This window comes from Podarcis bocagei, assembly GCF_964188305.1.
Source record: "Podarcis bocagei genome assembly, chromosome: 4".
Taxonomy (NCBI): Eukaryota; Metazoa; Chordata; class Lepidosauria; order Squamata; family Lacertidae; genus Podarcis; species Podarcis bocagei.
The window spans coordinates 81715689-81741043 of NC_138128.1; the positions used below are offsets into that span (position 1 = coordinate 81715689).

The following is a 25355-nucleotide window of genomic DNA, read 5'->3' on the forward strand; positions in this document are numbered from 1 at the left end:
TTCCCACTGGAGCGGAACCTATTTATCTACTTGCACTTTGACGTGCTTTCGAACTGCTAGGTGGGCAGGAGCAGGGACCGAGCAATGGGAGCTCACCCCGTCGCGGGGATTCGAACCGCCGACCTTCTGATCAGCAAGTCGTAGGCTCTGTGGTTTAACCCACAGCGCCACCGGCATCCCTATGCCAACTATTACATGGTGGAAAATACCAGCTCACAAATATAGACATCAGCTATAGGGTATATAGGTATAAAATACTTGGTGAATATTTAGCAAATCTTTGATTAATCAGGAGAACATGAAAATTTGAAGAGCAGAATTTTTGGAAACAAATTAATTACAGAAGGAACAAGGGATCTCAAGAAGTCAAAGAGCCTTCCTAGTAGAAACATAACTGTAAAGAATGGACAGTTGAGCCCCACAGACAGCGGTAAAACTTATGAACGCCAAACTCTGTGGTAGACTCTGGCTAGCAGACAAATCCAGAGGAAAATTATGCTGATGGTTTATATTTTTAGGTTGTCCATTAACCAATTCCTCTTGGTAGTTAACTTGCCAGATTTAAGTGCTCTTTTCCCCACTGTGAAATCAATACATGAGGAGACTTCTCATATACTACTTTTAACTTCTAGATACTGTACAGATCACAGCATATATAGCACAAACTGCTGCATAGCCACAACTTTCAGCTCATTCAGTTCATTTTTGCTTTTCCCAACTCCCTGTACATTATCAACGATTATATTGAGTTGCATCAAGATTCTTTTTCGTAAGGTGTTTTGCCACATGTACACAGGAATGAAACGCTGCACAAGAAGAATCCTGATCATACCTACTTCTAATACAGAAGTAAATCTGGGGGTAAATTAGAGCGTAGATTCTAGTGGATTCTTGTAAATTCTAGTACCAGAATTTATACAACATATAGGCCTACAATATAGGCCTTCTGGGACATTTTCAACTGCACAGAGATAAAGTGTCCTCAAATTGCAGCCACTTGACATCTATAGTTTTCTTTCTGTATTAAAAAATTGCCTGGGTTTTTTTTTTGGGGGGGGGTGTCGTTTTAAAAAAGTTCATAAGAAAACACCCTGAATTTTATATTGGGTGCTTTCTGTTGTTTTTGCCAACCTTTTCCCCAAACAACAACAACAACAAAAACCCTAAAAAAATAATCCAGGGATACAGATTTAAGAGTTCCAGCAGTTTTATTTTTGAAAACCAAGAAAAGTCTGAGACAAAAAAGAAGGCCAATAAATCTATTGATTATTGCCACTGGGGTGTTTTACTTTTATTTTGTCCTAGCTAATGTTAATATATTGGGGGTTTAAAAAAAGGGGGGGGGGACCAGACACCAATTGTGTGACTTTTTCGGGGAAGCAGACTTTAGTGCCTTTCCTTCTGAGATGGCACCCATAGCTGTTTGGGGGCATTTTATGATATCAGGATACATTTAAATTTAGCCCGAGGTAGAAAATCCATACCCCCCCCCCAAAAAAAAACAACACAAATTGCTGCATAGCCACACAAAAAACACAACCCATTTTTCAGGAGTCTAAGTTAGTGAATCACACTAAGATTGTGTTTTTGCAGTGTTCTGCCAATGTACATGCACATGTTGGTACTATGGGCTGGGGAAAGGTTGCAAAAGAATAGGAGGAACTGAAAACTGTGACAAGCTGCACATGTTCCAGGGAAAAACATTGTTCCAGACATTCTTCCAGTGAAGCTAAAATCCAGGAGTAGCAGAAGGCAAGGCAGAGACAAACCCACTGAACAAGAAATGAACAGAACTTGGAAATGTATTTCTCCCTGGAACATGGGCCGAGAATTCCAATGAGAATTCGGATTCACATCTAAGCAACTAGTCACAAGTAACTAAGCTTCAATTTTGGCTTTAAAGCAAGATTAGTAGGTATATGGGAAATGTGGATGCGAGAGAAACAAGCAAATCTAACTATCTATTTATCTAATAATCTTAGCTGACATTTTGCAGGATAAATCCGTGTTTGTGGGTCTGCAAATCCAACTTACTGCACTTGTGCTTCTACTCTGAGGCAAGGTAGAAAAAGAGAAAGGAAACGGGTGTGCCCATTTTAACAAGTAAGCACATTTTGTGCTATAATGCGCACCAGTTTGTGCGACATTTTGGGGTGGGAAACCAAGTACTCGACCAACGCAGAGAATGCTCAGAAAAGCAAAGATATCTGAGATATTTGGTATTTATTCAAGCAGAAAAGGCAGTGGAAATTAAGGGACTGATTTTGCACCTCCCTAATTGAAATAAACGAGACTCAACTGTTTAACTATGTGATTAATTCCCACTGATTTTAATGGGACTTGCATGTGTCAAACATCCTCTCTATTAAGCTTCACTGGGTGCTATCCAGAGGAAGCTAAGCTTTCTTAATACTCACTGGAAAGAACAGGATTGAATGCATGTGGCGAAATGCTCAAGTTCAATTGATTTCAAGAGTTCCTGGTAGGTTCACCACAATGCTTCTTAAGAACCAGTGGGAAAAAGAAGATAGTTAAGAAAATAAAGAAAACATAGCAGAAGAAATTAAGCCACAACACTGGAATCGAGAATTTATACCTCAGTACTAACAATATTTATGTCAGAGTAAGTCCACAATTGTTTCAAGTATGTGAAAAGAGTGCAGCCATGCACTCTTATGTTTTTAAGTTTAAGCTCCTGTTTGGATTGCTTTTCAGAATAAAGACTTTGCTGGCACGGGATGTCCGGCATCTTTTTCAGAGAATCTGTGAACGTGGATATGAGTCAGGATACACTAGATTACTCCAGCTAAGATTTTCAGCTAAGATGAATTTCAAAGGTGTATACAGAAGTTCTTGAATGGACAAAACATCAGTGGAATTATAAAGGAGGAGAGGGATGGATATGTCTAGTGAAACTGTGCACAGAAACTCTACAGTTATGAGACCCGAGCCTTGGTGAATGTCTCACAAATTCCAGGAGTAAATATAATTGGTTGGCTCCAAGCATAGTTATGCTTAGAGAGAACCACTGACATCAATGGGATGACCATGTTAATGTTCAAATGAAGTCAATGGGTCTTGTATAGATCTCACCCAATATGACTTGTGGTTAGACTCTTCTGTTTGAATAGCTCTAAATGATGTTTTAAGTGTGCACCTAAATATGTCACTTGTGAATGTGGTAAATGTATGTATCTCACATGTACATTCACCTGAAAACCAAAATTGGCTGGGGCTTCCAGCAGGGCACATGCTAGATGGCAAGTCTAGATTTGTTACTCTGTAATTTGCAAATGACTCTACTTCTGCTGGGAGCCTGAAACATTTATAAATCTTGTTGTAAGTTAGCTTTAGTGATAATTGATATTCTTCATAATTTCCCAATTGACTTTTCCTGCAGGTCAATGACCTTTCACAGAAAAGAAGTTCCCTTCTCATGCCTTAAGGAATATAATGCCTTCCATGATAAACACCGTCAAGTCTTATTGAAATTCTTTAACCTTCCCTCAAAACTCAAATTGACATTTTGCTTGAGCGGGACTTTGAATTTGCCCTGAATTTTGCTTTAGGTAGAATCAATTTGGTGGTGACTTTTACACAGGCACCTGCATTTCCTAGACTGATCTAAAAAAAAAAAATTGCACAAGCAAGGGTTTAACATGATGTATTTACTGTTATCATGCTATATCTGTCTGCTGAGAAGAATCAAGTGAAAAACCCCAGATGACTAATCTGTCTCTTGTACAGTATTTGTAGCATAAAATAACTTATAAAGCAATTGCACAATGCATACAATCAATGCAAGGCTTATAAATCACTGACATTCAGAAGTCTATTGCCTGTTCTAAAAAACAATGGTCTGGTGTATTAAATAGTAAATTATAAAATGACAAAAGCAATCACCTATAAATCAAATCAGGCCCATGAATCTGCAAAGGCACATATTTAAAACACCAATACTTGCAAAAAGGACTTTCATTACTGCATCCTTTTTATAAATAAAATAATTATTTTTATATAACTATGATCATTATCATATTTATAGTTCAATATGATAATGGTCATATTTATATAAATAGAATTGTTTTATTTATAAAAAGGATGCAGTAAGGGAAGTCCTGTTTTAAATAGTTTAAATACATTTAATAGTATTTTAAAGAATCATCAGATCACCTTGTGCTTACCCTGAAAATGCATTGTGGATTTTGGATATTAAAATTGAATGCTGAGTTCTCCAGCAACTACAGTGACAAGTGTGGAGGTGGATCCACTCCTTGTTCCATTCTATGTGGTTTCACAAGCACTAGGGCCAGTCTCTCCTCCCCTGATGAGATACCTCTGCCTACAGACTCTGATAGCTGATCCACAGACTGCTTGCAGGACCCAAAGGGCTCTGCAAAACTGGAAACTCCATCACATTGAAAGAGCCAAAGGCTGCGGGAGTAGGCACTGGTTCTTTAACTGGCCAAAAGGCAACACCCAGGGTGGGACTGCAGACAATGGTTACCTTACTCTGCTCTAAAATTCAGGTCATGGATCCAGGACTTTGCTGACACAGTGGGATGTTTGACCTCATGTACAGGAGCACTATGGGACGTGAGTCTAAACCACTGAGCCTTGGGCTTGCCAATCAAAAGGTTGGCAATTCGAATCCCCGCAATGGGGTGAGCTCCCGTTGCTCAGTCCCAGCTCCTGCCAACCTAGCAGTTTGAAAGCACCTCCAATAGTGCAAGTAGATAAATTGGTACCACTCCGGCGGGAAGGTAAACAGCATTTCTGTGTGCTGCTCTGGTTTCACCAGAAGCGGCTTAGTCATGCTGGCCACATGACCTGGAAAAACTGTCTGCAGGCAAATGCCGGCTCCCTCGGCCTGTAAAGCGAAATGAGCACTGCAACCCCAGAGTTGTTCGTGACTGGACTTAACTGTCAGGGGTCCCTTTAGCTTTACAGGAGCACTATCCATGGTTCTGAATTCCAACTTCGTTGACTTTTGTATTGCCCTGCCAGAGAGAATCTGGATTTTCTGACCTTCCCTTGTGTGGGCTAGCACACCTCTCCTGTGGTCAGGTGGATCAAGTGTTGTCTCTAGAATTATAGCAGCAGTGGGGAACTTCTGATACTCAGATCTAATGAGGTGTGCCAAATCTTTCAGTTTGGCCTGCGAAGCCACTTGGCAAACAATGCTCACCTGTCAATCACTTGACAACATATCAGATAGAGTCATCTATTATCTCTGTTCTAAGGACCACAGAGAGATCCTTCCAGCCACCCCCACCCCAGAATTGGAGTGAAGAAAACTGGAATTGTCAATGGGGGGGGGGACATCTAGTTGGCCACTGTGAGAAAAGGATGCAAGACTAGGTGGGCGATTGTTCGCTCTCAGGTGAATATATAAAGCAGCCATTTTTCATATTGAGTTCCATTTGTTTGGGGGGCGGGCACCGAGAAAATCTGGTCGTTGGCATCACTGTCTGCCTACAAGAAGATGAGTCATTAACTTCATGAACTGAAATGAGGCAGGAGAGAGGGGGAAATCTTCTATTCTGATGGTTTCACAGAATACAATTGCCTCCTTCACTGGTCTGTGACTACAGCTTTGATGGCATCCTTAATACTTCCTCTAGGCCTTTTATAAAGAAAGAGAGAGAGAAGAATGTGGAACACAGAGAGCAGAAGTAATGGCTGTTTTACATCTGCAGTGGAAGAAATGCTGGACATCTGCTTAATGAACAGATCAAGGCTCCTTCCATGCCATATACTCTTAAATGTCCCCCTAGTCACTGTGCACAACTGTGCTGCATATGTATCACAAAACAAATGTCAATTAAGAGTCGCTTCCTTACCTGTGTGGCTTCATAGCCTGGCTACCTCTGTCAGGAGACAAGGCTTCCGGAAAGGACTGAGTTCCTGAAAAGCTAGATTCCATCATTTTTTCCATTACTGGCTCTGGATGTCTGTTTGCCTTTGAATACTGTAGCAAAGAAAACAAGGGGCAGGAAGAGAGATTAATGGTGCATTAATAGCAATGTATATGACTCTGTATACATAAGTACCGTGATATAATGTCTGCTCATGGCACAAAAGCAGGAGGTGCCATATTTTGATCTTAAAAACACCGTACACTTCCCAGATCCAGGGAGTGGGCTTAGATTGTGCCAAGGGATAAGACCTGGTGGATCAGGTGAGCATATTCTGCTACTAGCCACAATAGCTATCTGGTATTTGCAGGGAATTACAGGTGGGAGAGCAGTGTTGTGCTTCGGGTTCTGCTTGTGAGCTTCCTACAGACATCAGGTTGGCCACTGTGTGAACCTGAGCTTGGAAAGTTCATTTGAAAGCTAGTTCCAGCTCCAGCCCCTCCCCTCCAAAAAGGATTTAGTTCAGTTCCCATCAATTCACAGTTCATCCTCCTGGTCCTTCAGAATTTTACAAGCTGTTCTGCTAAAGTATACTTAAGAAGACTCAGAAAGTCTCAAAAGACACACCCAATATAATGAGAACAATTGTGGTATTTATTTCTCCCCGAACACTTGTGATATTTATACTTGAGCAGCAGCAGCACTTTTCAGAGAGGTACATAAATGGTAAATGCACAGAGTTAAGTACGATCAAACCCACAGAGAAAGACTATTTGCAACAGATATATTTTATTTATTCTCTAGGTTTCTTGCAAGACCATCAAATGCATACATAATATGCCTCTTGGTCATTACAGGGAGGCTTACTAATACTATGCCACAGCGCAAATGCGCCACCACTCTGGCCTTAAGGGGTTGGAGCTTGCAGTCACTTTGTCTCTCTCTCTCACACACACAGCCATTTACACCACTGTCACAATCATGGTTCCCACCCCCCAATAATCTTGGGAAAGAACAATGGTAGGAATTGTACTCCATACCCTTAACAAACTACGTTTCCCAAGATGCTTCATTCTGTTAAAGAACTTATCATTATTTATTATTATGACAATCAAGAAAAAATAAAGATAAAATTAACCAAATGCAATGCTCCTAAGGGAAGTTGCACAGCAAAGTAAGACTGATAAACCAAAGCAAAATCAGTTCCTTGACATTCAGAACATCTCAAAGCTTTACAACATCTTTGAGACAATACTGGGATCCAGTTTGCCACAGAAACACTTTGCATTCTTTTGACTTTGATAAATGTGTCAACTTAGACATTAAATCAAATTCTCAAATTGCATCTGTCCATTCATTAATACTAGCTATTATTGGCATACTTGCTATAGCAACCATATAAGGAAATAGTTCTTGGTGTTCTTTCCTCATTGACTCAGCAGTATAATTTAATAATAATAGCAGAGGATCATACGGGATTTCATAACCTAATATTTTTTAATATTAAATCTGCAATCTTTTCCTAATATTCCTTTACCCCATTGCACTTCTGCCATATGTGATATAGTCTCCTGTTTCTTTCCGACAAGTCTTTGGGCAATTCTCATTTCCTTTACTTATGATTTCAGGAGTTACATACCAACTTAGCATTATTTTAGAATAGTTTCCCCTCATAAGCATGTGTATGGAGAACATGTTTTGCCATAGTCCAAAATGTACCCCAAGTCTCCATTTCCAACGTCTTGTGCCCACTTAATCATTTGCGAGGAGGTGGCAGGAAATCAGCTCCACTTCAATGTGGTGAGGAGTTGTGGTGGACCACGTGGCCACCCACTCCCTTCCGGGGGCGGGGGATGAAGTTCCGTGTCACCCGGAGGTTCCTAGCCACGTCATCGTCCAGCCAGCCAATCCGCTGGCTGGGGAGGCATGGCCAGGACCCATTTAAACTGATGCAATCGTCACAGCTTTAAGAGGTTTGGCAGTTAGGCATTGGTTGATCTCATGATGGGGGAAGGGAGGTGTGGCCATCACCTGCCCCTCCAAGCTTAAGGGTATTCCGTTAAAGGAATCCAGGGGTGTGGATCTTGTCCGATGCCTGGGGCAGGGCTAGAGCCATGCCACGACCCCGTCAGGAACCCAGGGGGAGCTCAAGTTGGTTTGCATCAATGGGGTTCCCCCTACCGGTGGTTGATCCTTACCGGACTCCCTGCATGATGGGCAGGAATCAGATATAGTCGGGTCAGTCCAATGCCTAAGCCAATACCACTCACATTCTGTAACCACTAAAGTTGTGGCCTAAATTTGCCCAACAACATTTAACCTAATATCTGTGTCCTTGTGTCTTATTCATCAACGAGGGGGTGGTTTCGGGGTCTCAACACGCAATCACTTTATCCCAACACCTAGGTTTTCCGAACGATCCAATTTATGTTCTGCTGAGGCTCCTTTCCACAAGGATCGTACCACAATATGTCCACAAAACATCACCATGTCAAGTCACATAATTGCACAATGGGAACTTCTCCCCAAGCCACACCCACCTGCCACACCTCTGACATCATATGTGAGGGACAGTTAGAGATGGAAGCCTTCAAAGATGCTCCCAATTGTGTATAGGCAAGGGAGCCTTCCTTTCCCCACTGATCAGCTGACTGGCAGTGAGAGCAACCCTGCTGGGATTGGCTGCCCTGTGGTTGTGCAGCTAATCCGTAGAGGAAGCAGATTCTGAGTCATAGGCCATCAACTGAAAGTCAGTGGCTTCTAGTCATTATAGTAAGCCTTGCTTCTCGACTCCATTGCTTTGGGGTGCTTAAAGGTGTGCCCTACATCTCTCCTCCCTTGCCATCTGCCCTGAATTGCATTGCAGTGAGAACCTAATTTGGTGAAACATATATTTACACGCTTAGAGTTCAGAGTGGACCCAAAGGCAGGTGAGGAGACTCCATTCCCCAGTTCCCCAGGGACAGGAGCAAGTGCAGATGACAAATTTGGCTGAATGGGAAGAAGCAGAAGGTGGCACCACCTTCCATTGTCTGTTTCACACGAGGCCCATTCAGCTGCCTTGAACGGGCCTATCACATCATATGCCAACCCTTAAAAGACAACAAGGTCGTCACACTACCTTCTTCAGGAGGGAGGAAGTTGTTCCTGCAATACTAAGGGAGAAATGTAGGTCCGCTTTTGCTGTCTGTGCAATATCAGCTAGGTGGGAAATCGGAATCGCAGAAACGTTTAAGGATTTACCCTGGGACTTTATATGTATCAAAGGTCCCAGGTTAAATCATTTAATATCCAGTTAGAGAACAGTTACCAGGGCTGGGAAAACTCCTCTGAGAACTTAAGAGAGCCCCTGCTGTCATTTGAAGTAAAGAATGCTAGGGATTGAGAGACCAATGATTTGATTCTGCACAAAGCAATGTCATAAGGATGCTATCCTTCATTGCTATTGGAACGAACATAATTTGCAGAGGTGGCGGCTTGCAGAAGTTTGGGAGCGGAGGACAAATTTGTGGGAAAATAAAATGAAACCCCATAGGTAGGATGTGGAGCCTTGCAGAATCTGAAGGTCAACAGCAGAGCTTGGTGGGTCAGGTGTGCTTGTGTGGAAAAGTTGATTTGAGGATTAATGAGTTGATTTGAGGATTAATGAGGTTCAGCACATGTTCAGTATAGCACAGTTTCTGCATAGCGTTTTTGAGAAGCTGTGTAATTATTTAACTGGGAAATTATATTGGAGGAATTTGGAGGCAGGGGGAAACTAAAATAGAGTTATACTGATGCATTGTCAGAATATATACACATATTATGTGTATGCACACTGTTGTTTGCCAGAGTTTGCCATAGAATATATACACTTTATTGTTTGCAAAAGTTTCAGCTCCTGGTTCTAATCAGCATTATGACAGCTAATTATTTTATGAGGAAAATATTAATTCTTTATTTAAACTGAGGCAGAAAAAACTTTTCAGTTCTGGTGACATTTGCATAGCTATTGACGAAAAACAAAACAGCTTGTCTCAAAAACGCAAATTTTGCATTCTGAATCCTCCCCTTTGTATATCAGTAAATTATTTTGACAGATGGGTGGGGTCCCATCCACCTGCCAATCACCTGACATCACCATGACATCAACTGAGCATATTTTCCCCCTTTATAGTGTGGCAGACTGTACTACAAAAAGCAACTCCAAGCCAAGTGAGGCATGAAGTTACACAGCCTTCTCTCTTCAGCAATTGGCTGCTCTACCAGGAACACTGTCCATGCTATCTGGGACCTATGGGAGTCAGAATCTAGATGTTGCTGAATTCTGACTTCCATAGGCCCCAGATAGCATAGACAGCGTTCAGGGATATTGAGAGTTGGAGTCCAATACAGGCTTCCCACCCCTCTTTTAATGAACTGCTCAGGACTTAATAGCTTGAAGGGATCTGGAAGAGGGAGCATGCTTTGGCCCGGTGGTCCCACTAGTCAGTGGAGAATGGGGACCCTGGCAGAATCTCTGCAGCTTCTTTCTGAGAGTGCATAGACTATGAAAAGCAAAGAGTGGGATAATTACAGCTAGAATGATGTAAGCTAAGACAGCATTGTCCAAACAAGGTGAGTTGTGCAGGACACCCTATTTCCCATTCCTCTCCTTGCAAGTCAGATGGGTTGGTGAGATATTTGGCAGATCTTTAGTCAAGTATTCTGAAAATCAATGAATATCACTAAATAAAGTTGTGGCCCTCAGCTCAGTCCGTCTAATCTGTTTTGTCACTTGATGCCCAGGCACAGGGCAAATAATAATAATAATAATAATAATAATAATAATAATAATAATAATAATAATGATGATGTTATGATTTATATCCCGCCCATCTGGCTGGGTTTCCCCAGCCACTCTGGGCAGCTTACAGCACACAAAAATTTGTAAAACATTAGACTTTTAAAATTTTCCCAATACAAGGTTGCCTTCAGATGTCTTCTAAAAGTTTATTTCCTTGACATCTGATGGGAGGGGGGTTTACAGGGCGAGTGCCACTACTGAGAAGGCCCTCTGCAATAATAATAATTTTATGATTCATAAAACCGTTAGTTCCAAGACTTCTCATGGATAAAAATCAACTCCCTAAAAGAAACTTTACAGATATGGCATTTTAAACCATTTTAAGTAACTGAGATGCAATGGGTTGTCTTTCAGATAAACAGAAGTCTAAACAGGTAAAGGTCTATCATTATGCTATTCGGTGTGAATTAAAATTCTGCAGTGTGGAAGGCTTCTCACAAAACAAAAGCTGGATTTATTAAAAGAGGGTAGCGGAGGAGGAAGGGTACAAGATAACTGTGAAATACAGAGGTAGCAGGGAGGAAAAGGAAAACATTTCACACTTTCAATAGAACTTTTCAAAACTGAACCTGCACCCTGCACACAAACACCAGGAGGAATGTAAATTAATACTTTATTAATAATTATTTTTAAAATAACCACCCCCCCCAAAAAAGTGCCCAAGTCTGTTAGATTTTTAAACAAACAAGAGCTAAAAAAACCCCCAAAAAACCCATAGCATAAACTACCAGCCATGTATAGTGACTCACAATAGGTTCACAACGCCTGGCTCCAATCTAGCACCATGTGCAGTACTGGATTTACATATAAGCTAAACAAGCTATAGCTTATGGCCCCACTCTCTTGGGCCCTCCCAAAAAATATACTACTTCTTAATTGTATTTCACTATTAATATACTTCTTCTTAATTGTATTTCAGTTCAACAATTACTTTGATAAAATACATATTTTGTAAAAGTAAAGGTAAAGGTCCCCTGGATGGTGAAGTGCAGTCAAAGGCGACTATGGGGTTGCGGCGCTCATCTCACTTTCAGGCTGAGGGAGCTGGCATTTGTCTACAAACAGTTTTCCAAGTCATGTGGTCAGCATGACTAAACCGCTTCTGCCACAATGGAACACTGTGATGGAAACCAGAGTGCATGGAAACGCCATTTACCTTCCTGCCGCAGCAGTACCTATTTACCTACTTGCACTGGTGTGCTTTCGAACTGCTAGGTTGGCAGGAGCTGGGACAGAGCAATGGGAGCTCACCCCGGTGCTGGGATTCAAACTGCTAACCTTCTGATCGGCAAGTTCAAGAGGCTCGGTGGTTTAGACCACAGTGCCACCCACGTTTCCCTACGTAATATGTGGACAAAATCCATGTTATGGCTACTTGCTGGACTGAAGCAACAGTTACGCTACCTTGGACTGCAGATCTTGGGAAATTGTCAAACACGCTGTGGAAAGTAAGCCATGAGCTGTGCCCATCTTGCCTCTGCACCTGTCCTCTAGCCACTGGAGTTAACTTTTCATTGCCAGGATTCCCTGAACTGCCATTCTGACTTAGGGAGAGTGACAGACTGACTACTCCAGGTTGAGCATTACTACTATGTGATGTCTCTACCTGTTTCTAGCTCCTTCTGTCCAACAGCTGCCCTTTGTGATCTCATGATTATGACGCCTGCCTGAAGGAGAGAGAATGGCCATTGTGACTTGGCGCTAATGCTGCCAAAACATTGGTCCATGCATGTCCATTTGAACAAGAGATGCTAGTCCCATTCCCACACATTACTAGTTTAATGTCACCATAGGCCAGGGTTTTCATCACTATCTTCATCTTTCCTCTTCCCCAATGCAACTTTCAATGCTCCCAAGGCAGACAAACACCTCTGTCTAACAGTCCTTTCTCAGGCATGGGGTAAGTGCCCCTTAATTCCTGCTGTCTGTCTGTGGAAGCACCTCTGCTATTGCCAGTTACTGCCTGCCAGTCATTTCTCCAATGAATGGGAGCCACTGAAGCACCAGCAGCTACTGGTGGGAAGGCAAAGGGCCTTCTCGGTAGTGGCGCCCACCCTGTGGAACGCCCTTCCATCAGATGTCGAGGAAATAAACACCTGACTTTTAGAAGACATATGAAGGCAGCCCTGTTTAGGGAAGTTTTTAATGTCTGATGTTTTATTGTGTTTTTAATATTCTGATGGGAGCCACCCAGAGTGGCTGGGGAAACACAGCCAGATGGGTGCAGTATAAATAATAAATTTATTATTATTATTATTATTATTATTATTATTATTATTATTATTATTTTATTATTATTATTATTATTATTATTACTAATAGGAATCAGAGAACCAGCTTGAGGTGGGTTGCCATTATTCTCATAGGGAACAATGGAAAGCTGAAATGAAATGAAAACTAAATACAACTACAGTGGTAACTCGTGTTAAGAACTTAATACGTTCCAGAGGTCCGTTCTTAACCTGAAACTGTTCTTAACCTGAGGTCTCACTTTAGCTAATGGGGCCTCCCGCCACTGCCACACCACTGCCACGCGATTTCTGTTCTCATCCTGAAGCAAAATTCTTAACCCAAGGTACTATTTCTGGGTTAGCGGAGTCTGTAACCTGAAGCATCTGTAACCTGAGGTACCACTGTAAACTAAACTAAAGCATGCACCCCATGCACCCCTAGAAGGCAGAAAAGGGGTCCTGTCCCATCCCTTGGCCACTATGGAAATGTTAAACTAAAAAAAAAAGAGTTACTACTTGCTTGGCCCTGCCAGCTAACCTGCTGATATTGCACTGCCTGAAAGTGAAGTGAGCCAAGTCAGTTGACTCCTGCCAAGACCCAGGAGAAGGACTGGCCCCTTTAAGCACTTGTGCTCAGTGCCAGACATTTTGGCACCTGAGGCAAACCACAAAATGGTGCCTTCCCCCTTCCAGGAAATGGGCGAGGGGGGGGCAGGATAAAGATCTATATTGGCAGCAAGTGTGGGAGGAGACCGCAGAGCCTCCTATTCACCAAGAGGCCACTGTCGAGGCTGCACTGAGGCAGTGGCAGATCTGGCCTCTAAGGAGCACATACCAACTGTTGCTGCCATTGCAGTAGAAGTAGTGCAACTCATTGGCGATTAATATGCATACTTTATCAACCTTCTGAGAGAAATACAGAACATTAAACAAAGCCACAAAGACTTGCGAACTACCCAGCCTAAAATGAACTTATAATGTCCGGTTTCAATAGATTTTTCAAATGCTTAACTCGGTCTTTTAGATAAGTTCATGAAGATACCAACAAAAGGTAAGTTCGGTGATATTCACAATACTGAGAGATGCTAGTAGAGTTGTAGAGACAGGGTGCCGGCGTTTTGCACAGGTTGCCTTTTTCTAGCATTATTGCAGTAGAAGTGGCAACACTGAGAGTGGGTGATGCATTCCTTGGAGGCTGGATCTTCTGCTCCTGTGAATCCTGCCACCCAAGGTGGCTGCCTCACCTTGCTTCATGGGTGAGCTGTCCCTGCTGGGGCAAATGCTGGCTGCCCACTGATGGGGCTGCACAAGGCCATTTAACCCATGGGTAGGCAAACTAAGGCCCGGGGCTGGATCCGGCCCAATCACTTTCTAAATCCGGCCCACGGACGGTCTGGCAATCAGTGTGTTTTTACATGAGTAGAATGTGTCCTTTTATTTAGAATGCATCTCTGAGTTATTTGTGGGGCCTGCCTGGTGTTTTTATATGAGAATGTGTGCTTTTATTTAAAATGCATCTCTGGGTTATATGTGGGGCATAGGAATTTGTTCATCCCCCCCCTTCAAAATATAGTCCCCCCCCCTCAAGGTTTGAGGGACGTGGACCGGCCCCCTGCCGAAAATGTTTAACCAGTTTACCACCTTCCTGAGCCTTGTGCAATAGGGGCCAAGCCCCTTCTAGCCAGATTTCACTGGTGCGGGAGTGTTGCTGAAGAAGCCTTGCATAAAGTTGTTACTTTGAGGAGCAAATTCAAGAAAAGCTTCCACTTTCTTGCTCCTCCCTCGTCTGTGCTTATTTTCAATTTCCTTTCATGTTTAAAGGCCCATGTTCAGAGCTAGAATCTGTGCATGATTTGTCCTTTCACTTTGGGTCAGAATTGCCGAGTGCACTTTGAAAATGCTTTTGCTCCACATGGCAAGCGACCCAATACCCTGTCCAAGTGCAGCGAATTTGCTCTGGCTACTATATCAGCTTGGCATTTTGGTACAGTAAAAAGCTTAATTGTGCTATTATTGTGAAAGTGCTTATTGTCTCCTGGCTGATTATATTTGTGCTTGTTGTTAGAGCAATTACTGAAAAGCACTTTTGAGGCATGTAGTTAAATAAATTAATGAATAATGATAGCATTTAAAAATAAGCTTTTGTGCAAATTTTCCAATTATTCACAGTTTCATGGAGAAAATCAACTGTCAAATGCAATTACCTAGCCACTCACTAGCAATTTTCCACTCCTACCTCCCAAGGCTGGCTGTCCTAAAGAAATCAATGGAGACAGCATGGTCCAAACACAGAGGAGACTGACCTCACAGCCAATTTCAACCCCTCACACTGTCATGGAATCAGCAGTGTGATCTTGGTTGGTCCTGTTTCCTAGTTTGTTTAAGAGAGGATTGCTGCCTTCATCTGCGAAACACTTTGATAGCTGGTGGAGGAAAGGCACTACATGTCAGCTCTAATAGAAATGGTACCTAATGGTGACGTTTAGAATAGGAAGTGAACCGCAGTTCAGCAACAAATCATGTGCTTTGCCTGCATAAAGTTCCAGGTTCACTCTCTAGCAGACTTCCAATTAAAAGACTGCATATAGCACAGCTGGAAAATACTCCTTCCTGAATGGCAAAACTGCCACCAGTTACAGTAGGTGGTAGTGGCCGTTGCTTGAGACAATGATATGAAACACAGATGGGTGTTCCCCAGTATAACTTTGCTGGAAGTGAAAAACTCTCCTCTAATGTTCTTATGTCTCTCAAAAGTGACAAATCCCCATAGCCACTAATCCTGCCCAGGGCTGTAGCATGAGGGGTCATGGAGCAGGGAGGCCATAGCCCTAGGCGCATGATTTTGAGGCGTCATGAACCAGGCGCCCCCATGCAGGTGCATGCCCCGGGCACCAGCAAATGCTGCAACAACACTGATCCTGCCTGTTCCATCATGTATACCCTCTGCTCAGTGCTGAAATGAAATTTCATTCACCCCTTCTTCCATCTTGACGGAACCATGCATGACACCATGAGGGATTAGGCTAGAAAGAGATTTAGGAGGGGGGCATTTAAATTCTGGTCCTCAGATGGTACAGAGGTTCAACCTTTGTCCATTAGATATTGGGCCAGGAAACTGCATTTGTGGCTCAACTGAATGTAACAGAGAGTTGGAGCCAGTTTATCATCATATTAAGAGTAAACCTTTAAAACTAACTGAACTTTATAGTTATGGCTATGTGGGATGGAATTCAATGTGGTGCTAAGGAGTTTGTTCCATCAGCACAAGCATCTTTGTATGCCTGATGGAACAATCTTCCCTCTCCTCCAACTACATTGCCATTCTCTTATAATTTTTATAGATTGGTTCTTATTTGCAAAAGTTTCTTAAGTTTCCATCCATGAGTAGGGAGCTGATGTTTGGAGCAAATAACACTAAGGTACCTTTCGGTTACCTAGCAGTTCCAAAACACGTCAAAGTGCAAGTAGATAAATAGGTACCACTCCGGTGGGAAGGTAATGGTGTTTCCGTGTGCTGCTTTGGTTTCGCCAGAAGCAGCGTAGTCATGCTGGCCACATGACCCGGAAAAACTGTCTGCAGACAAACATCGGCTCCCTTGGCCAGTAAAGCGAGATGAATGCCGCAACCCCAAATTCGTTCGTGACTGGACTTAACTGTCAGGTGTCCTTTACCTTTAACTTTACCTTTCAGTTATGTACTTCCATGACTATATATTGGCTTTCAATCAATTAATACTTATTTATTCCCTTTCCAACCTCAGTAAATAGAAATGTGCTTCACTGAGAGGAACATAGGTGTTTCATACATTTCCATGGAAATGAAAATAAGACAAAATATTGACACAGAATATTAGCAGCTCAAGAAGAATGCTAGGCTGCATCCTTTCTCCCTAACATTGTTTTCTATGTACAAGGAATATTCTTGTAGGCAAGAACTATGGGTGGACTGAGCAGCCTAATTCAAATGTTTTAAAAGTATGCACAAAAAGTATTTAAGTTGTACACAGTTGGTATACACTTTTAATGTAAAATACATCTTTGTGGACTTTCTACATGCCAAAACTTCATTACAAAATTCAGATAAATGTGCAATCTGACTGGGAGTTACCTTCTGATCTACAAGCAAGTTCAAGTGGGTTGGTTCAAGTTAGCCCACTGAGGAAAGCCGACCAAAGAATTTCTCCCCCATCAAATGTAGGGACATACTGCACAGTAATGTGATTTGAAGAAAAACTGCCTTTTTTAAAGTCTTAGTGGCACTCAGTCACAGGTCCATCCCATCCCATTGCATGCCATCTCTAGCTTTTCAGTTCTCCCCCAATAATAAATTCATAGGAATCACACATATCTGGTCCATACTGTTCTTCTGAAGTCATTTCCAACAGAAAACACACAGCTCTGTTTCTCCATAATATCTGAATCAGGAGAGATTGTTAAAGCTCTAGACTGATTTCTAAATGCAGTGGTGGATCTGAGGAGGGCCAAGAAACTGTGCTTGAATCCAGAAAAGATGGAGACTCTTGGGGTAGGTTGTTCTCATGTCTGAAAAATGCCCATTCTGAACAGAGTCAAACTCCGGCTGCAGCAGCAGATACACAGCTCTAGGGTACTCTTGAACACAACATTGTCACAACAGGCCCATGTATCCTCTTTGGGTAGGTGAGCCTTTTACCTGCTTTGCCTGGTTCACCAAATATGAACATTCTTGGACTGAGATAGCCTGACCACTGTAGACGATACACTGGTAACCTTGAGGGTGGATTACTGCAGTGAACTCCATGTAGGGTTTCCCTTGGACCTGGCCCAGAATATCCAGATGGGGCAGAATGTGGTGGCTAGACTGCTGATGGGGAACACATAGCCGCCAACATGGGACAAAACTGTTAAAACATCCCCATCTACTACTGAGCCTGGTTCAAGTTCCCTGTATTCATTTACAAATCCCTAAACAGGTCCAGGGTTTTTACTGATTTATAATTTTTGGGAAATGCTTTGATTTTTTTTAAGAAATAGGGGTAGACAATGCCGACTTCCAGACTGATCTGAGCATAAGGAGAACCAAAGGCTCATCTATTCTGGCACCCTATTCTCACAGGGCCCAACCAGATGAAGAAAATAGTAGCCATCAAGAATACAGAAGCTGGCTGTCCCTGAAATCTGAAATATGTACCTAATTTTCTCTTAGAAAATAAAGAATGAAAAGGCTCTTAAATGTTATATAATTAGGTATGTCTGTTACTTCCTAAATATAGTGTTGCTGATCGTAAGTATTAGTTCCACATCTTACAGCGTGAGACGTATAATGTCAAATGTAACCCTCCTAATCTGAACCTTCAGTGAATTTAGGGAGCTCGCAATTTATTGAGCAGTTTGAAAGAAGAATGCAAATGAGAAAACATGCCATTTTAAAGCACTGTGTGAAGTGCTGTGTCACAGATGAAAAACACCTCTTGAAAGCAAACATCCATGTTTTTAACCTTGCATGCAGATTTGATAATCAAGCTATTGAAGCTTTCGTTGGCACAGAGGTGAGCGAGGGAAGAGAAGGAGGACTGTGGTATTTTTTAACTGCAGTTATGCAAACAGCTGAAAACATAAATGAGGCTAGCTGAAGTGAAAAGCAAATTTGCAATGCATTTAAAACGGGCTGCAAAAAGGAAGTGGCAGGATTATAGTCACTTCCTTGCATTTACATAGCATGGTCTCTTGAAAACAAGATCCCAAAGGGACATTGAATCTGGCACATATGTACAGAAGGATCTTTCTGCCGTGCTTGACAACCATATGTCAGGAGTGCTCTGATGGTGTTTCCTGCTTGGCAGGGGGTTGGACTCGATGGCCCTTGTGGTCTCTTCCAACTCTATGATTCTATGATTCTATGAAATCCAGCCTGTCAAAGCGCTAAGGTACAATAGTATACCAAGCTATGGATAGAAATGATGGGGGGGGGAGTCCTAATCCACCATGGGGTGGCAACCTGTGGCCATAGGCAGTGCTATTTTTCTAGAAAAAGAGGTACCAGAACTCAGCATAAACGCCTCTCTTGTTCTCTTATAATGGCGCCAAGACTGAGTTCTGGTGAGTTCTGGCTGAAAAGCCCAGGCCCTAGGCCTAATGCTGAAAGCTGCCTGCAAGTGATCAGTTCAGGCTGCTGGCAAGATCATACCTGTCAAGTGTCCCTTATTTGAAGGGACAGTCCCTTATTCCAGCACCATGTCCCGCTGCTGTCCCTTATTGATAGATGTCCCTTAAATGTCCCTTAAATGATGTCCCTTAAATTTCAAAGGAAGCAGCTCCTCTCCCTCCCTCCCTGCCGGCCAGGGAGGAGGGAGGCTCCAACTGTGTTGCTTGGCTGTGTTGCTCACCCAATAAGAAGTCTAAGAACGACTGGGGGAGGGGGGTTTGAAGCTTGCATGCCTTGTGTGTGGCTAGTTAATGCAAACTGAGGGAGGTTTTGAATGGTGGACGCCATTTTGTTGCACGTGCTGCTGCAAACTTTGCAGTGCAAAGCCAGGCCGGGGAGTCATCTTAAGTTGAGGCTTCATAGGCCTTGTGGTGCATGTGATTCAGATTCTATTCAGTTGAACCTCCGGTTACAAAGTTGGTTGGACAGTGTTCTTGAAGCTACCAGCATGAGTTTGACCAGACCGCAGGAGGACAGGAAGACTGGAGTACCTGGAACAGGTGAGGCTGCAGGTCCCTTATTTTGGCTGCTGGTCCCTTATTTTCAAATCTGTAAGTTGACAGCTATGGGCAAGATCAATCAAGTTTTGGTTCCAGCAGTCTGCTGGGCAGGGAGGAAGGGCGTTTGGTGGGGAGAGGGAGAAAAGAGAACAGTAAAGAGAGAAATACAGCCCTCCTTGGGTTCTGGCCATGCCCACTTTTTTGAGGGGGGGTGGACACAGTGCTAACCAGAACAGCTTCCATTTTGTAAAACTGTATTTTGAAGCTGCTGGTGGCCATTTAAGTTGTTGTTTTCTTAACCCCTAAATTACCCAGAGCAGTATTATTTGGGGTCAGCTTGTGGGGGGAAACCAGCACTTTGCGAATGAGGCCCTCAGGAAAGCATAGGAAGGCAATGCAGTCAGGGCAATGTGACTGGACCATCCGGTCACCATTAACAGCCAGGCTATTCTGCTTTCAGTCAGGGGAACTATAAATGCTATGAGCGGTCTGGAATCTTTGAACAGAAAGGAGCCAGCACCATAACAGTCCCCCTGGGGGCAGAGGAAAGCCGCCACAAATGAGCCACAGTCCCCACTAAGTGGCTCACATGAAGGGTAGCAAGTTATCATTATTATGGTTATTATGACTGTAACTATCAGGGAGGGCAAGCAGATATCTTGGACTGTCTCTAATGATGGCTCAACTTGTTGAAAGGCAGTTTAAGTTTGGTGAGTGGATGAGACAGCAGGGCAAACCGGGCTTTGGTTTTCAGGGAAAGATCTGTCTGGGCAAAAGCCCTTTGTGTGCCCAAAGTGCAGCCTGTGCTGTTATGCAAAGTAACCTTCAAGTAGAACTCAACCTTCAATTACGAGATAGTCAATTGCAATGCATAATGAAGGCACCCCATTAATCTTGTCTTTCCGGGAGGTGAGAAGAAAGAGAAACGAACTATCAACGCCAGTAAAATGGAGCATTAAAAAACTGAGATGGAGAATATTCTTGCTTATGGGCTTTGAATCCCACTACCTCGATACATCTGTTCATGGAAAGGCAGTGACATTTCTAAGATAAACAACAACAAAAATAATAAAGGACTGAAGCAGTAGGTGTGTGTGTGTGTGTGTGTGGTTTTTGATGATATTACTTTTATGTATTCATATCACTATCAGTACCATGGTTCAAGGAAAGAACCCAATTACTTTAAGAGCATAAAAGGACAGGAGAAGATGTGGCTCAAAAATATTGATGGGGAGCTTGGCACTAGGATCATACAACCAACTCTGTGTGATCTGCATTGGTTCCGATTTCTTCCTTGGTTCAGAGTGTGATAGTGTCAACCTCTGAAGCATCATGCAGCCCAGGACAAGGTTACTTCTAGAATGGCCTTCTGTCCAATCTTTAAGGTCATTGCACGAGAACCTGATCATAATCACATGTTGATTTCTGCTATTGAAGGCAAATGAACAGGGAACAATAACGGAAGATAGCAACTCTAATTACAGTCCCACAATCCAACCCGGGGCTCTGATTCAGCACCCTTTCAATTATGCTGACCCATCCTGGGTCCACTTAGGAACCATCTGCCTCCAGACCCAAGTTCTGAATTAGTTCAGGCTAATGTTTAATTTGGAGTTTCTTACATAGCCAGCATATAATTGAAAACCTTGTGTGGAGATAACTAAATGTGTTTTTTCTCATAGCCTGCTGTTTTGCACCATGAAGCTATATAGTTCCCAAAGTCATTGAGCCAACATGGCTGGCTGTTCAAGGCAACTTTCCCCCCCCTACATTCCATTTTCCTCCCTGAGGTTTTCCTATAAATTTTACATCTATTCAGATGCTGGTGTTTACTATGGCAAACCACGACAAGACAGCAAAATAAAGCTCCAATTTGCACTGTTTTAACAAAGACCGTTGGACAAATAAAATGATTCTGTTCAGTCCCCCCCCCCATTCCACAGCACCACAGGTGCAAATTAGTGGCACATCTGGGGGTGACGAGAACCCAAACCATCAGCATTAAAGCATTCAACCAGTGAATTAAGGATGGAGATTGGCAAAGTTACTTACATTTTGCAGCTGGACTCGGCTTTCGGCCCTGGTCTCTGATTTTGCCATCATGCTGGAAGCATTAAGGCTGTAGGTTTTCCCATTTCGTGTCTCTTTCAGCTGTTCCTGAATAAGTTTTGTTTGCTTTCTGCAAAGAAGAAAAAAACAAGAACAAAAAGATGTCCAGATAAAGATGGGAAGTGATTATTATTTTCCTAATCTCAACTATTCTAATGTGGTTTCTATTTCCAACTGCCCTAATATTTTCAATGACCACAGACTAGAACCGAAACCTTTGTGAAGGCAACCCCGCAGTAATGTAGGGTTAATGCTGAAATGAGGGATGAGTGAATCTGTCTGTTTCAGCTTTTCATTTTCCCAGTCTTACTTTAATTTCTCCACATTTTCACATCAGTTTGCATTTTAAAAAATAAAAAAATAAAGTTCATGACAGCTTGTAAATTCATTTAAAAAACATTAAAATTCATCGGCATCTTAGTGCAAAGTTCTCCTAATATGCACAGTTTAGCTGTGATAAGTGCACATTCCCCAAGGCTTGTGCATATTGACCAGGAAATATGCAATATCTGGTTGTTCTGCACATTAACAATATCTAGTTGTTAATGCACATTAACCACTGAACTTCCATTCATCTGAACATCTGTTATTACCAACAGTAGAGCTGTATGCATTTGTGGACAGAGAAATTGGGGGAAGTACCTCAACAAAATGCTAGAGCAGCAAGGGAGAAATTCTCCTACAGGTTCTCAGGGGTGGGGAATCTTTTTGTTTGTTTCTTGGATTCTTTTTCACTGCTGCTGCAAGTGGTTACAGCAGCAATAAGCCTACTGGCAGCCTGGCCACCATTCTGCATCCTTCACAGTGCTCTGGAGCCAGGATTGTTCTGGAGCATTGTGTGGGGAAATGGAGAAAATCAGAGAAAATTGTGCAAAGTGCCCTTTTTTGGTAGGGGGGACATGTTCTCAGAAGAATATGCCTCGTCTTAGCAATAAATAAGCTTTCCTTTTTGCAATTAACACTAGAAGTATGGCTCTGTCTGCAACCATGCCTGAAGCTTGATCTATAATTTGTAACAGAATTAACACAATTTCACTGCAAGTGAAATTCCACTGTGGAGTATGCTTATTTGGAGCATTATTACAAACATCCATTTTAAAAGAATTGGGGAACAAAAGTTCATGGTTCATGGGAATTATATGAACTGCATGTTTTATGTGCTTTTTAAAAATAGTTGTTTTTATTAAAGGATTTTCATAGTTATCAAGTGTACATACAACGTCCCTGTTTTCTATTCACATAGCCTTTCCTACAGATCAGTTACATCTGATGTGAGACACTACTGTCATAGACACCGTGAGTTTGGTGCAGGGTGGAGGGAAAGAGAGAGAAAAAAGTGGCTTTTCGTTCTTTTATGTGCTTTTTAATTACATCTCTCACTTCTGCAAGCATCAGTACTTTGCTGGCTGTCGCTGTATATCTATCTACACACACAAACTCAAACCCGCCACATCTGTGGCTGATTCAAGGGTGTGAACTGCCAGAGTGGCTTGACCTATTATGATGTCAGAAGGATCATTGTGAGACGAAACTGTTCTGATGTTCTGGCTGGGAACTGTCCATTCAATTTGAAAACACTTCAGCTAATTTGGCCATACATTTCATGTCCCCACCCATTTTCGGACCGTTCTAGTAATCAGAATATCTGAGGAACGTAGGAAGCTGCCATATATTGAGCCAGGTCAGCGTTGTCTACAACGACTGCCCACAGTTCTCCAAGCTTTTGGACATGAGACATTCTCAGCCCTGCCTAAAGATGCCAGATGGAACTTGGGAGCCTTCTGCATCCAGAGCACATGCTTTTGAGCAGTAGCCCTTTTTGGTTGTTGTGAGCTAGTTTGAGATGCTTAGCTGGTGAGAGAATACCACAGCAATTTCGAGATTGCTGCGGACGAGTCTTATATAAAAGTATTTTGTTCCCCGACCACCACAGTGGGTAGATGGAGTTCACCTTCAGGTATTTCTCGCCTCAAAACAGCTTCACCTGATTCCTTTTTCCTCAGAGGATGCCCTATCTGTGAATGAAAGCTTAGCTTGGAGAAAGTGTTTTTCAAATGGAAAAATGACCGAAGGGAAAGGGGTTAAACCGCTTTTTTACACCCAACCCTTCTTTCCTTGAGACTTGCAAGCTTGCGCAGGCCGATTTTTGCCACAAAAATCCACCACACAGAGCCTGCTGCAATGTACAACTTGAGCCAAAGTGAGCCAGTCGGTCCCAACCATTTTTTTTTATTTGTCACACTGACTGCTTGAAATGTGGCTCATACCAACATTCAAAGGTGAAAATGGGCAGTCCCAGGCCAATGTTGTTAATGTTTTGGGGGGAACAAACAAATAAACAACAACCAGCAAACGATGACATCTGGCAAAATGCGATTGTCAACATGAAGGGATGCTTGTCCAAAATGTAGGGAGATGTATTCACAAGTGTAGGGAACTGCTAGGTCTGTTTGTCCATGTAGCTTAGTTTTGTCTGTGCTGACTAGTTTGCTGCTCTCCAAGGTCTCAGAGGTCTTTCTCATCACCTAGTACCCGAGTTTTGTAACTATGCTGAGCATCACCCCTTCTACATGCAATGTATGTGCCACTGAGGACCAACACATGTTCCTCCTTCAGCATCCATTATTATACCTCTGCATTTCTGTCTGCAAATAGAAACCCCTTTCTCCAGCTTATGATAATTACAAAAACCCAACTTCTACATATAGCCATTGCAATATGTATCTGCCATTGCAGATATTTTTAATTTGACTGAGTGTTCCCACAAAGGTCTACCACTGAGCTCTTGTCCCTTCTTATTGATTATTTCAAAATGTTCATTATACTCATTAGGGGTTGTCAGCATTCACACATTAATGTCAATGTTCACTAAGTTATGGGCATTCCCTATACCAATAATATGCCCGGATATACTCTGATAGTTCGCCTTTATATCTCATAATACTAGAACCCTCTAACAAAGCTGAATGTCGAAAGAGTCAGGATAGGCAAAAGAAGGTACTTAGCAGCTCATATAAAAGGGTGGAATTTGCTCCCATGGGCTGTAGTGATGCCCATCAACTTGGATGGCTTTAAAATTCAGACAAATTCAGAGATGGCAAGGCTATCAATGGCTACTACGCACAATGGTTGTGTATTACCTCCACAGTTGGGAGGCAGAAAGACTCTAAATGCCAGTTGTTGGGAATCACAAATGGGGAGAGTGCTGTTTTGCTCATGCCCTACTAGTGAACTCCCCATATATCTCTTGCTGGCCACTGTGAGAACAGGATACGGGATCAGACGGGCCTTTGGTCTGATTCAGCAGAGCTCTTCTTGTGTTCTTAAGAGCCACCCATCATCCAAGAACTGCAAAATTCAGCAATACTAAATTTCAAAAACTTCTGAAATTTTCACATTTTAGACTCATGACTCAGTCACTTCACATTCTAGATACATATAGGGAGCTATGGTAGATTCTGATAGGGAAAGACCCTATATTGTTGTGATATATGCACATTGACTCCTGGTTTCCTGGTTTAAGAACCATGAAACTGTTGCTTGCATAATTTGCAGCTGATGAACTATGTGCCATAGCAAGGACAATGAGAGCTACAGAGAAAGCTTTGATTTTATTTGGTCAGTGAAGCCAGTTTAATGGTGGGGGGG

The 25355-nt window shown here is 42.5% G+C and overlaps 1 protein-coding gene across 2 annotated transcripts in view; it reads right to left on the reverse strand.

The window, feature by feature from the left end:
- The window catches only part of NRG3 (neuregulin 3), a 620711-nt gene that overhangs the window by 10391 nt on the left and 584965 nt on the right, over positions 1-25355 (reverse strand). For both annotated transcript variants that reach the window (XM_081190886.1, XM_081190885.1), the window contains 2 exons: positions 21651-21777; positions 5844-5971 (listed from right to left, as the gene is read on the reverse strand). In XM_081190886.1, the coding sequence (XP_081047012.1) occupies positions 5844-5971; positions 21651-21777 (255 nt within the window). The remainder of the gene's footprint in view (positions 1-5843; positions 5972-21650; positions 21778-25355) is intronic.